The sequence below is a fragment of the Anser brachyrhynchus genome (genome assembly GCF_964034855.1).
Source record: "Anser brachyrhynchus genome assembly, chromosome: Z".
NCBI classification, from domain to species: domain Eukaryota; kingdom Metazoa; phylum Chordata; class Aves; order Anseriformes; family Anatidae; genus Anser; species Anser brachyrhynchus.
The window spans coordinates 26,690,587-26,705,510 of NC_137697.1; the positions used below are offsets into that span (position 1 = coordinate 26,690,587).

Consider the following 14,924-nt stretch of genomic DNA (forward strand, 5'->3'; position numbering starts at 1 on the left):
TCCACCGTGACAACAAAATCTTGAGGACTTTTAAGCAAGGATCAGTGACACAATAGACTATAAAGAAAATACTGTGTCAGTGATCCCTCTGGGAGCTGTTAATCATTGGATAACGGACAGGACAGCCCATATCTGCTCTGAAGAAGCATGGTTTTCCTAATCATCCAGTGTATACTTTGTCCATAGATTTTTGACATGATAAGCCTTATTGGTGTTGAAGAACCAGTTAGGGATCTATTTAATGGATAGCTCTCCAAGTTCCTTTAGCAACAAATTATTGACATAAGAAGCTATCGCTCTCCACAGTAACTATCCCTGTCCTGGGAGGTGTAATTCATAGATTACTGACAATATGGCTTGTAAATGATTAATCTGTTCCTTCCCACTCTTACAGAGCACCATTCACAGATTATCAATATAGTATTATTGGCAGGACACTGCTTCAAGCATGTGCACATGGAATCTGCTTGACACAGATCCTTATAAAAAGAACACACTGTTAGAAGCAAAGGAGCCACCTTGCCAATGTAGTCCATCTACACAGAGGACATATTTTAACATGGTTTTATCATAAAAATGGCACCACCGGGGTGAATACATACCAGCACTAAATCTAGAGAAATAGAAAGCATGACATTTTTGATAATTTGAATGATAAGAAAATGGGGCAAATTACCTCATACTCCTGTGAGAACTTCAAATTGTCATTTGCTTTCAGTCTTTCAATGTGATCTGCAAGTTCCAAGATAGGTATTGGAGGGTGACTGGCCATACCTGTTGTACAGGAAAGAAGAACCAAATTTAAAATAAACTACATTGATGGCATCATAGTAAAATTTAGAAAATGTAGTAGTTAGAATGGCTAGAAATATGTAAGTAGTAAAGGTGTCAAATGTGAGAGAAGCAGGCAAATAGTTTGGTTACTCAAAGCACAACATGCTCTGGATAAATGAGCTCTGAAGCCAAATTAAAACAAGTCACCAAGCATATTCCCAAAGCTAACAATCCTAGTGTAAAGGAAAGAGTTACTCTGAGATGAGACAATGAGGTTAGGTAGGCATGGAAAAATGAGAGTTAGACCTGATGTCGACCTCTGCTTTGAGTAATGACTCTTAATGTCATTTCAAACTTCTTCTGCTGGACTGTATGAAATGGAAACTGCATTGGATTAGATGAGGAAAGGTGAGCTGAGAAACAGACATTGAAAAGCCCTAAAGGGGAAAGAATAGTATTTTGACAGAAAGCAAAGTGACTTATGCGTAATCAAGAAAAAAGAACTTGAAGAATGAAGGTTACCAAGGTAACCGGAGACATCTGAACCTGCAAAGGAAATGGTAAAAAACAAAACAAAACAAAACAAAACTCAAACCAAGAGAAAACTAACTCATAGAGTTCATTTAAAAAAAAAAAAAAAGAAAAAGAAAAAGAAAAAGAAATGGATTGCTTGAGAATTAATAACAATGTATCAAGGTCTAGAAGGCTGACTACACATTCTGACTAAATTAGAAATACTTAAATATTTTATGAAATTTTGAGGTGACTGACATTCACATGCAACTATGAATGACTAGAATTACATGCACCACTGCTTTTAGACAACAGTCACTGAAGAGAAGATTGGACATCAGACAATTATAGCTTCAAAAATGTTTTCACTAGTAGCAGATTGTAGAAGCAGGGGTTGTACAGTTTGGTTGGACACAAATACTGACTGCACTAGTACCTTAAAACATGTTTAATCTAAAACCCCATTTATCAACCCCCAAAAATACCTACAATCTACTTCAGGTGTAAACATCTTTGTCTACTAATGAAGATACTAAGTGGAAAAGAAGAGTAAGAGCTGGGAATCAGAGATAGAGAGGGGTGAGGAAAGGAATACAGGGACAGCAAGGCAAAAGGAAGACAGAAGAGATGTGGGGCCAGCTAGCACAATCTGCCAGCTGAAGATTTGCCAGGCAATATTTTGCGAACATAATTGTTTCAGTCGGTCTCCATGACCCTTCTCCAAACTGCTTACATTCTCCTCTTCATCCTTAAATGAAGTGAGTTTTCAATTGTTTCAGGGAAGAAATCAGAGCTGGCTAGAAAAATTAAGCTAGTGAACCCCAAAATCTCTTTAAATTAAAAAAGAAAAACAGTGATGACTCAAGGGGGCTCAAGCTGGAAGCCATGTTGCACAATGCTGTTTGCTTGTCACCATGAATTTCAAGAGCATGCCTAAGACAATTAACTTGCATTTCCCATAAAGTAGCTGAAAATGACCATGTGGTTACAACACAGTCACACTTTAGAATGTTTTTCCTTCCTCTTTTTTTTTTTTTAATTCTACTTTATTTATTTATTTATTCTTTTTTTTTTTACATTTTCAGGCATCGTGTTAATAATATCCTGCAGTGCTGTTCCTAATTCAGCTGACCCTATAAATATATATTTACATATTACCTTCATAGTACATATGTGATGGTGAGACAGTATTTAATGTAGACATTAAAGCAAATTGCCAGTCAACTAACAAAACAGAATATTCAGATATAATAGCAAGATTTATTAGAATTTCAATTAACAAGTTAGTCTACAATACTTGATTTATTTGAATGAGTTCTAGTTGTCTCCCATTTTGTTAGAAATGTTGCTTAAAAGAAATTGGCTATTATCATAATAAGAGTGTGGGTGACAGTCATCTAAAAATTAAACTGTTTGATCCAGATCAAGCACCCCCATGGAAAATATGTGAGTGAAAAGGCACAAGAGAACTCTCGATTGATCCAGAAATGGAGGTGGACTGATGTACATCTAAAACAGTGCTTAAACCGAGAAAATAATAGAGACAAAGATGTTTAGACCTTTTCGAGCGAATCGTGGGAGAGAGTTATTATCATATAAGGACTGAGTGGTAGTTTGGCTAGAGAGGGAGGACACAGAGCCAATCAGGGAGGCGTAGGGGACTGAATTACTGCTCAAAGCTGTAAAAAGTAAAAGCCAATTGGAAATGGGAAACAAATTAGTAACAGCAGTATATCACCATAATCAGTCAATCTCGTACATACAGGCACTTCAGACATGCACAAAACAGTCCGGAAACTAAACTAAAATGTCTAATGGTCCAGTTACCCTACTGTAAACACAAAGGACATAAAACCAAAGAGAATGAGAATTGCTGTATACATGATGAACCTGACTAAATCATCAGCATCATGAGCACAAATCCCAATAATCTGTTTACTGTGAAGAATATTTATTTTTTTGAAAAAGTTGCTGACCACCCAGTCTTTTTAAAACTATTTTTTTTTTTAATTATTTTTGTCAATGTCGATGTCAATTGACATTCCTAAAGGGAGATTTCATATTAAACATTTTGTGCAAAATGAAACTTGACATAAATATTTCCAAGAAAAACAACAACAACAAAAAAAAGCTGCTTACGACTTCTGAAATTGCCAAATTTTGGCTACATATAACCACTTTTCTCTAGGATTCATTTTAGAAACTTACATTTGAACACTTGTGAAATTTTTTTCAAATCATACGTAAAGCGTACTCTACTGAGATGGTACTCATTAGATACTTTTTTATGAACTGCTGGAGAACTTTTATTATGTAATCAGTCTACAAAATATAACAATCATCATAGCAAAATACACTATGTATGAATATGTTAAGACCTCATCCTATCTCATGTAAAAGTATGAAGCTCCTGCTGAATTTGATGTCAGTTGTATGTGAATAGATGTAGAACATGACTCAATAAAAATAAAATTAAAAAAAAAACAATAACAACAACAAAGGCACAGGTAAACACTCTTATTTTTGTGATTACATATAACAAAATGCACTTATTTGCTGACACACTTTGACATTAATCAACGTATGCTATGAAACTCTAAAAAAATAAGACAAAATAGAGATAAATTAGAACAGACCCTCTGACGTGCTAGTAAGTCAAAAGAAACAGCATGACAAATGTATGCTTTAAATCTTTCCTTCAAGTAAGAAAGAGATAGAAACACTGAAAAATCAAGCAGAAGAAAAACAAAATGGAACAAACAACAACAACAAAAACAACAACTACACCATACATGCAAAAGGAAGCTGAAATTGTATTCATAATGTGTGTGTGTTTTTTTTTTTTTCTTTTTTTACCCCTTTTTTTACAATTTAGATTTGGCAGAAGATTGTCAAATGTAAATGATCTTATCCAGACTAGCATTAAATCATAAAATTAAAATGCATTACAGTGTAGAAATATTTTCTGGATAATCTAGACCTAAAGAACTTGGGATGCCATATGTGCCACAATTTCAAGGCATAACTGAGAAAGTAAGGTCAGAATTTACCTGCATACTTTATCCAGGCTTTAAATCTGCTAAGTGTACTCCTGTACCCCACCGAGACAAGTGGGTGTTTTGGCCTTGTCATTAGGATGTTAAATTAGGATTTTGTTTACTGTCACAGTTTTATGTTAAGGACTTTCAAAAACATCTGTGAAACATACACTTATTTATAAATTTGGACATGTAGGTTGACATGTCCACAATAAATAAGAAATGAGTTAAGAAAGAAATACAGTGCACAGCTGCTAGCATACAGAACACTATCCAAATGAATTGAAAATACGACAATAATTTCACAGATATTTCTTTATGAAATAAGTTATATTAAAGGTCTATATCAAATTAATACTCGGGAATTTTAAAGACTCATTTATTACATACTCATTTTTATTCAGTGACACAGAATGCCTTCAATCTATGTTGATTAAGATGTTGGCCTATTATTGAAAAAGGAAGGAATCAGTAATACTTGGTACAGTCACTGACACTTTCTCTTTTCAGAAACATAGAAAGAAATACATATGCAACATCTGGACATGGGAAATGGAAAATATGAAGGGTGACCCAGGGTCATGAAAATTTACCCAGGATGCCTTCAGTGTATTTGATTAATCAATGTTACTTTAAAAATTCTTTTTAAAATGGCTACGGTTAACTCAGAGAGTGAACTTACATCTTGTGTACAAAGCTAAATTTGTAAGATTAGCTTTAGAGAAATACGTTGTTCTGTAATAACTAATCTAAAAGTTACTCATGTGCATATAATACTGCAATATTATACCCCTTTTACCCCAATATAAAAACCTTTTTATTCCAAAACAATGTATGTTATTCTAAAATGGATTAATTATTCTTGAACGAAACTCTTATTGTATATCAGAATTAGATATAACAAGCAGACTTAGGTGCTCACAGAAGAACCACCAGCTCTGAATGAGCTGGAAAAGGTCTCTACACTGAGAAATGGAGAGGCCTAGTTCTCAGCCCCGATCTAAAAATTACTAAGACAATAGCCTGTTGCAAAAACATTGGCTAAAATCCAGGAAAAATAAAAATTATAATAATAATAAAACTCTCTTGTGAGTAGCAGAACCTTCAACTCTCTTTCCCAGCTAAGCAGATTTTTATTGCCTCTATGTTAGACAGCAACCAAGTGGGATGTTAGAGAACTGTTATTTGCACTTGAAAGCCTAAATTAAGGTGCTTAAAATCTTCATGTGAGTCAAGTTCACATACACACAGGATATATGTAGGATAGTTCACTGTGAGAAAGCCATTACAGCCTGTTTTCGCCATGGAGACAAACCCCAGCTCTTCCTTCAGCATTGTCATGATACTCAAAAACAGAAAATGCATACATAAAGTAAGAGAAGAACTTTCCTGCCAACTTGCAGAACAGGTGACAAAATCCAGACATCACTTTTTCCACTTTTATTACGTGTACCTTTTTCTTATGGAGATGTTTTATTCTTTTCCTGCCTTATCTTGAAAATAGGTTAGTATAAACTGTCAGGAACTCACTGAGTTTCATGAACACTTACTTACCTAATGAAAAAGCAGAATCTTCAATTTGGAGCTGCACAAATTTTATTTATTTTTCTTCTATTTCAAAGCATCTTATTTGGTTCATAAGAAATAATGAGATAATTGTTTAATTGCCACCCAATTAGGCAAATTACTTATACGTGTGACATATTTAAATGAGGAAAAAAACTGTCACTTTTCAGGAATGACTCAGTTCAGCTCTTCGGCTGATTGGCAGATTGAAGTCTTTCCACAAGTCTTGGGTCTCATAACCCACTCATACTACTTAACATTAATTATTTTCCTTTATACAAACCTGGGCTGCCTCATTTGATAAAATCTTTTGTGAGGACTTAATTATTATCCCTTCCCTACCTTTGCCCACCCATGTGACATACAGACTTAAAATTTGCACAGCTGTTAATGATATTAATCCCATATTTTACAGGAAATTTGTAGAACGGGAAGAATGCTACTGATTTTCCCTCAGCCACTCTAATTCCAGAAGAATATCAAAATTACAAATGAAATCCCTTATGCCACTGTGAGACTGGGTATTTTCATATTTACTCAATGAAAACTTGGCACAGATGTGACCCACTCTGTAGCATATGGGCTTATCTAACAAATATACATTTTCTGGATAACACATATGGACATGGGATCTTGTTCTGAGATGTAGAACTATGGGCTATTTCAAATGTCAAGACAAAATGTCAAATTTTTCTGTGGAGCTACTCTGTTCACTGAGGAGTAAAGCCAGAGATGAATATGAGCCTTCATAAACAGGGTAAGATAAGAAACCTTACTTAGGTAAGTAAAAGATTAGTGAGGAATACGATTATTTATTGAGAGGACAAGAAAAAGTGATAGGAAAGCAAGACATTTGCTGTGATGGTAGTTTAGAAATTGGATTTTTATCACATCTTCATGCTGATTTGACAATTTTATGACCAGTAAAGTATAACGTTTGCCAAAATCACTGCACTGACGTCACCAAAGAAAAAATATTGATTCCTGGTAAATTCTTTCAAAAAGTTACGCCCAACAACCCAACCACCTAGGATTATTTTGTACTTGTGGTTAGAAATTCAAATTTAACACATGAGACTAATTTTCGAATTATTTTGACAGTTAGTTTTGATTCTCTTTTCCTTAAACAAAATATGCAATTTCTAGTATTTTTGGAAAGAGGCTGTTTAGAAGTCTTTTAGAGGATTAAAGCTTATGACAACCCTGACTTCTATGTGTGTGTCATTCACCTCTCCCATTGAGAAGTGGCAATCTAAATATCATAGAATCATAAAGGTTGGAAAAGACGTTCAAGATCATCTGGTCCAACCGCCCCCCTACCACCAGTATTACCCACTAAACCATGTCCCTAGGTACCACATCCAACCTTTTCTTAAACCACATCCATCCTTTCCTTCGGATGGTGACTTCCCTAGGCAACCCATTCCAATGCCTAACTACTCTTTTTGAAAAGAAATTTATCTTAATTTCCAAACTGAATCTTCCCTGGCACAACTTGCCATTCCTCTTGTCCTAAATAATTGCTAATGTAATTTAAAATGTTCTTTCTTAATACTTCTTCACATTATGTATTCATCATAAGCTCTTTTTTTGTGCTGTTGTTGTTTCCTTACTGGAAGAAAATAGTGCTCTTGAAAAGATCCAAAGAAACTGTGGATGTTCCATAAGCTAAATAAACAATCATCATAATAATGAAATCAAATCATCAGTCCTGATGCAGTTGTACAGACTTGACAGATGCTGATTATTAATGTACATGTCATTTATTTGTATTATTATAATGTACTCTGTCATTTATTTTATCTGTATTCAGTGTTCATAAAAGGCAGTATCTTGCAGAGTTAATAAAGCCATTGTATGAGGGTGATTTGAGATGTCTTGTTAAAAGAAACCCATCACATAACATCAGTACCATCTCCTTTGCTCAGCTGCCTGCTTTGCTCCAAAAGTACCCTACATGTTTCTGCTACCCGATAGAAAGAAAACAACACAGCTATGAAAGTGAAAGAACAACAATAATAAAAACAACAACAACAAACTTGTGTCCTGAATATAAAGCCTTTCTATACTTCCTCCACGTTCGTCTTGGAAAAGTTTTGTCCTCCACGTCACTTGATGATGTGTTAGCGTATGGAGTTGGATAATTATTTAAGCAGTATCTAAATATTTGAGTTAAATTCAAGCAGATTTAAATGAAATGGTAGCCCTAATTGAAGGTGTTGTAAGTTAAGTGAAATTCCGCTTCTGCTGCCATAGGAACTGTAGGTTGACTTCACTGCAGCTCAGATTTCATATTAAGAACAAGTTAATTAGTAAGTGTTACACAGCAAGATAAACCTCCTGGGGTAGTATCCTTGATATTTGGTTGCATCCTGAATATCTTATTGGACTGATCTACACCTAGGGGTCCTAGAAAAAAAGATCATAATTTGATTTCTGTTCTATATTCTTTTTCTAGTAATTTGAATCCTCCATTTTGTGAAAAAGATTTACAGCAAAGAAAGGGATCTTATAATAGAAATGGATTGCAGATGTTCTGCTTAACTAGCTTCACAGAAAACTGCCAACTTCCCAGATAAACTACAAAGCTGCAAGGAAAAGTACACTTCTACTCCTCTCTAGTTCTTTTTGGACCAGTGAGGTGGAACTGCAGTGTCTACAAGTGCCACAAATTCTGCCAGTTCTTATTAATTTTACATTTTTGGTATGAATTTATAATTAATTAATTTTAAATGTAAAGTTATTAAGAATTAGCAGCATTTTTTTTCTAATCATATTTTATTTTACTATATAACCAATACTAAATGGATCAGTAAAACTCTACACAAACATCAGAAAATGTTGCTTATATACCTAGTAATTCAGATATCCACTCTACCTAGTGTATATGTGCATACAGCTAATGACTTGTTTTAGATATAAACTAAAATGTAAAAATCAATATTTTTCTGTTCATGTTTCAAAGATTTGTATATACATGTCTATTTAAAAACCTTTAAAACTTTGTGTGAAGGTGCTGGATAAGGTCTGAAACTTTCGCTTCATGAGGATAAGTCTACATGAATGTTGCACTCAGAATCACAACTGCAAATCAAAGCATTCAATCATTTCCATTTACTGCATTAAGGTTCATATTGTGGAGAGGTCCCAGAGCACATCAACAAGATTCCCACATTCAGATGAAACTCAACAAGAAGATGCACTCCCGAAACACACCTCGTGTCTCAGCTGCTGAAGAGCATTCACTGTAATAAAACAGATTTAGGCAAGTCTGGGGAAAGCCTCAAGCCTCAAAACACTTACTTTTTACCTCTGATATATGCAGTAAGGATGTTGGGTCTTTAGCCCCTTCTTCATTGTTCTGTAGATGTACTCCTGCTAGGGCACAACTATCTTAATGCAGACATTCTTTTAAATATGAGAAATGATATTTGCCAGTTCAGTTAACCCTTTTTTAATATTTAGTGTGTCTCCTTCTTCAGCTAGTCTCTTAACATCTCAAGTACTTAATTGCCTGTCTTTATGAGCTTGAATCCATTATTGTTATTATTGTACTAAATGTAATAAATCTGACAAACACAATGCTCAGGAAGATTTGATAAGTAATTAGCATCAGATCAGGACTGTGTGCAATCATATGGTAACAGAAAGCAAGACTACTGGAATACAGCATGATCAAAACAAAGGTAATTTAAAAAACATTTACTCATAAAATGACAATAAAAAATCAATATTATTTTAAGTATTTCTCTCTGTATTTCTTAACTATCAATCAAAAAAACTTTAATAAAACAATGATTCATAAATAAAATAATTAAATGGGTAATAAAGAATTCAAGTGTGTTACTTCTACCTTTCAGAACTACTGCCATATTAATTTGACCTCTATGACTCTTTGACCCTAATATAGCCTGAATTTAAGAGACAAGACTATTTCTCTAGTTTTTTTTTTTTTTTTTTAATTTGCAATACAGTAAAACCTCCAGTGATATTGATCAATCACTTGATAATGTAGTAGATATAAGGGAAGCTTAATTACAAGAAATAACTATAAGTATCTAGTTAATAAATAGAGGGATGTATATTTCCCAATATTTTTCTAATGTTTTTAGGTTTAACTTGTACTTTTAGTATATAAAACACATCCACACAACATATGTGACTTTTGGATCTTTTCTACAAAACAATAATTTTGTTCATGCAGGATTTTTCTTTAAATAGAAATTAAAGAATTACCTCCAAACCTATCAGAGAAATACATAGTATAAAAATATCATAAGTGGCCAAAATATATATAAATATATATTTTAAAATTATTCTGTTCTGTAACAGCACCACTAACCAGAGTGCGTGATCGCAGAGCTCAGTCAGATATTATTATCTCTCACCTGGAGTTTGAAAATTAAGGCGTCGTAGCTCCACTGGGTCTGTGGGATGGTGAGAAGGGACCTCCTTGCTGTTGGGTATGCTGCTCTTTCTAGAATCAGATTCAGCTCTCTTCCTGCGTGGAGAAGGCGAATACATGTATATAAGATTGGAGTGTGAAGTAGACAAATGCAGATATACAAGTCTTTAATCATTACATTATAAACATGAGATGCTTTCTGAAAGAGCATTTGATCCAGTGAAAAGATAAAATAATGATTCACAGTGGGTAAGGCAGCTACCATTTGCAATGTTAAAATGAATTTAAATATAGAAATGTCAGAAGGAAATGTCTTGAGCATTCTGGCCTACACCAATCCTCTAGATCATCATTCCGGGCACCAGAATAATTAACTATTATGAGACATAACACTAAACTTAAAAAACTTTACACTCATGCACCTGATCATATCTACATGTTCAAGGCTCAGATTACACTTGAATGTTTCCGATCAAATTACTAATTTCACTGAAATTTTACTACTTTTGTTAGTCTGTCCAAAACAAGCCGGGAAGGGAGGGGTGGGGGGGGTGGGGACACTCATCTATGCTTCCCTTCCTCTAGAGTGAAGCAGAGTCCACAGAGGTTGTGAGTAAAATAAACTGTTTTAGTAAAATGAACTCCCATAACTTGAGAGTATCATTTTCTGCCACACAACATGGAGAACTATATTATATAAAGAATATCTAATTGTCTGCATTGTCAGTCAGAAATCTAGAAATTTAATGCTTGAATTACAAGTGCAATCCTTCTTCACTAATCCTCTGTGAATTCCTGAATGAAAATATGAATTGGCTGATATTCTTCATGAAATAGACAATAAAGAGAAAAAAAAAAAAAAAGCAGCAAAGAGCTACTTTTCTGAAAACAGAACTGAGATGATTTTAAGGTTTACTATAGATAAATCCTTTCCAGGTGTCCAACATTTGGTCTAGTGCACCACTACTGTTGCTCTTTTTCTTTTTGTTTTCTGATTGACTCACAATGTGGCAATGATAAATCTGTTATTATTCCACTGGGCTTCCCTCTTAAAAATTCTGCAAATGATTTCTCACTGTTCTTGAAATAATGAACACCTGTTGGCATTCAGTAAAACGGTGCATGCAGAAAGATTTCAAAGACTACGCAAAGCAGCCAAACAGTAACACGGTGGAATGAATTATTACTGTTCTTTGAAAGTTAGTAGTCTTATATATATATATATATATATATATATATATATATATATATATATATATAAGACTAGTATATAGTATATATCTAGTATATATAGTGTGTGTATATATATAGTGTATATATATATACTGTGTATATATATATATATTGTATATATAGTAGTATATATACTGTATATATACTAGTATATATATATAAAGTGTTTTGCTACAAAAACTTTCCATCTGTTCTCTGGTAAATCCTTAACACCTATATTAACTTATTTTTAGTCAAGCTTTGCAGATTTAAATTTGATTCTTCTTAAAAAAAAAAAAAATATTATTGAATGACTCATTTGAAATTCCTTTTTCACTTTTGATCCTGACTATCACAAAAGCAGCAAAATACTCTAGTGTACTTTATTCTTAAGTATAGGTGAAGAAAGGCTGCTTTCCATTTCCACTAAGTATTTTTATCTTTATTTTGTACTCCTGAAGTCAAGGGATCAGTGGAACTGTCCAGAGACAAGCTTCATTATTTTTCTTCCACTTGCAAGTCAGTGCTGGGCAGCAATATTTCCTATTCATCTATAAAAAGAACTAAATTCTCTTCTAATCATTTGTGTGAATATTTTGAACAGTTATAGGACAATAGAATGGTTTATTATTATTATGCTTAGGATCATTTTGTCTTTTTTGTCTTTCTAGATTATACAAAGACATCACAATTGTTTCAGATTACACAATAGGTAAAAAACTGCTGAAAAAAAAAATCCACTAAAGACAAATCACATCATTTTGGTGGTCAATGGCTTTATGTCCAAGTGGAGGCTGGTGACGAGTGTTGTACATTAGAGGTCTGTCCTCAGACTGGTACTATTTATGTCTTTATCAACAACACAGACAATGGGACTGAGTACACCCTCAGCAGATTTGCAGATGCACCAAGCTGAGTGGTGCAGTTGATATAACAGAAGGAAGCGTTGCCATCCAAAGGGACCTGGACAAGCTTGAGAAATGGGCGCATGAGAACCTAATGAGGTTCAACAAGTCCAAGTGCAGGGTGCTGCACCTGGGCCAGGGCAATGCCAGACATGAGTACAGACTAGGTGAAGAACTCACTGAGAGCAGCCCTGCAGAGAAGGACTTGGGGGTTCTGATGTAAGAAAAGGCTCGACACGAGCTGGCAGTGTGCATTTGCAGCCCAGAAGGCCAACTGCGTCCTGGGCTGCATCAACAGAGGTGTGAACAGCAGGTGGAGGGAGGTGATTGTCCCCCTCTACTCTGCCCTCGTGAGGCCCCACTTGGAGTGCTGTGTCCAGGTCTGGGGCCCCCAGCACAAGATTTGTTAGAGTGGGTCCAGAGGAGGTCTACAAAGATGATCAAGGGGCAGGAGCACCTCTCATACGAAGACAGACTGAGAGAGCTGGGGCTGTTCAGCCTAAAGAAGAGAAGGCTGCACGGTGACCTCATTGCAACCTTTCAGTACTTGAAGAGGACTTTGAAAAAGATGGAGAGCAACTCTTTGCTCAGTCAGATAATGGCAAGATGATGGGGTATGATTTTAAACTAAAGGAGAGGAGATTTAGATAAGAGGTTAGGAGGAAATTTTTCACTCAGAGGGTGGTGAGGCACTGGAATGGGTTTCCCAGAGAGGTTGTGGATGCCCTATTCCTGGAGGTGTTCAACAGCAGGTTAGATGAGGCCCTGAGCAACCTGATCTAGTGAGTGGCATCCTTGTCTATGGCAGGGGTGTTGGAGTTAGGTGATCCTTAAGGTCCCATCCAACCCAAACCATTCCATGATTCCATGATCATTTTCACTTCCAGAAATATGTCAGCACTGACTTTATGTGTAAGGAGTACTACAGAACTCTTTAGAACAATTCACACTTTAAGCACAAAAACACATTCCTTTAGCAGTTATCGTTATAGCAAAGAATACTTTTAACTTCATGAAAGCAGAAATAAAAACATATGAACATTGTATAACCGTGTTGTTTCTTGAAAATGTACCTTGTGGAGACACAAAAAGTAATGGTGAAACTTGGCTGTATATGCTATGTGTATTTTAAACGTTGTAAAAAAACATAAAATATCTTGCAGCTGCCTTCAATTTGATACCTTACTGTCTATATTATATTCACTTAGGTTGACAGATGTTTTGCTATTCTGCTTTAGATCATTCTTATGATAACTTGTCTCTCTCTCTCTTCTCTTCCCCCCTCCCCCCCTCCCACCCCCTCCCCCACCCCCATTCTCCCCATCTGGATTCCAATCCCCACTGGATTAAATGAAAGGTGATTACTCTTCACTTCTCACCTGTCAGGTTTACTGCTCCATTGTAATGCAGCAAACGGGAGAAAAGGCTAAATGTTAGTTTATCAGCATCAAACAAGTTAAACATGACAACAGCAAATACAAGGAATGCTGACTTACAGTAAGGATATACAACTAGCCTCCCCAAAAGGAAATGACAGCTCAGGAATCAAGGCATAAGTGGAGGACACAGTTTAAAACAAAAGAGTATTTTCTCCTGCTGAAAAAACCATCTCTTTTAGAAACAGTCTGCAAAGTAATATCACATCATCTTTTATCCAGAGAGACACTGGAGAATGAACATTTAATTAGAGCTATAAAAAGTTAACATTATATTGATAAATAGCATCTAAGACATAAAGAGCTTCATCCTTACAGGGAAAAGAGATGAGAAGAGGGAAGAGAGGGAAGAAGAGAGTTGGGCATAATGAAGAAAGAGAAGCAGTGAAAGGGAGAAGAAGAAGAGATAAGGAAGTGAAGAACAAGGTTAAATATGTAAGATCATGTTTTAATTAAATTTAATTAAAAAACAGAGCAATAAGAAAACCTTTATTACTAAATTGTTTTACAAAACCAAGTACTAAAATAATAAGAAAATAATTTAATGATACCTTGGAAAGCAAGGTAGTCACAAATATTTCTCAAATGAAGTACTATACACCTTTACAGATCTTGAAGGAATAGATTTATGTGAGGACTAGAGTGATCCATATAGATCTGTAGTAAACTATGATCTATAGAGATCATTTTAACATGGGAAAATTATTAGCTTCCATCATGCATGTTCTACCACATACACTGTAAATATAGTGCTTGTCTCTCTAACTATTATTAAAAACAGTGGGTCTGCAAACTTTTTATATTCTGGAGTCGGCAATGACCAAATTAATCACACATTGTACAAAAAGTCTTTATAGACTTTCACAGTCTTTGCAGACTGTTCAGTTGGCAGATGATCACCAGTTGCATCCCCCAGGGCTCAGTATTGGGGCCAGTTTTGTTTAACATTTTTATCAGTGATCTGGATGAGGGGATAGAGTGCACCCTCAGTAAACATGCAAATGATACTCTTAGGTGGGACTGTTGGTCTGCTTGAGGGTGGGAAACCTCTGCAGAGGGATCTGGATAGGATAAG

At 35.1% G+C, this 14,924-nt stretch overlaps 1 protein-coding gene across 7 annotated transcripts in view; it reads right to left on the reverse strand.

Moving 5' to 3' along the window:
* PTPRD (protein tyrosine phosphatase receptor type D) overlaps positions 1-14,924 on the reverse strand; it is a 410,278-nt gene that overhangs the window by 88,069 nt on the left and 307,285 nt on the right. For 4 of the 7 annotated variants that reach the window (XR_013943869.1, XR_013943870.1, XM_080574817.1 and 1 more), the window contains 3 exons: positions 10,280-10,392; positions 2,847-2,966; positions 677-774 (listed from right to left, as the gene is read on the reverse strand). Coding sequence is in view for 5 of the 7 variants with exons in the window: in XM_080574817.1 (XP_080430943.1) it covers positions 677-774; positions 2,847-2,966; positions 10,280-10,392 (331 nt within the window). In the remaining 2 variants the exon portion in view is untranslated. The remainder of the gene's footprint in view (positions 1-676; positions 775-2,846; positions 2,967-10,279; positions 10,393-14,924) is intronic. The other 3 variants (XM_080574818.1, XM_080574821.1, XM_080574820.1) reach the window with 1 other exon arrangement.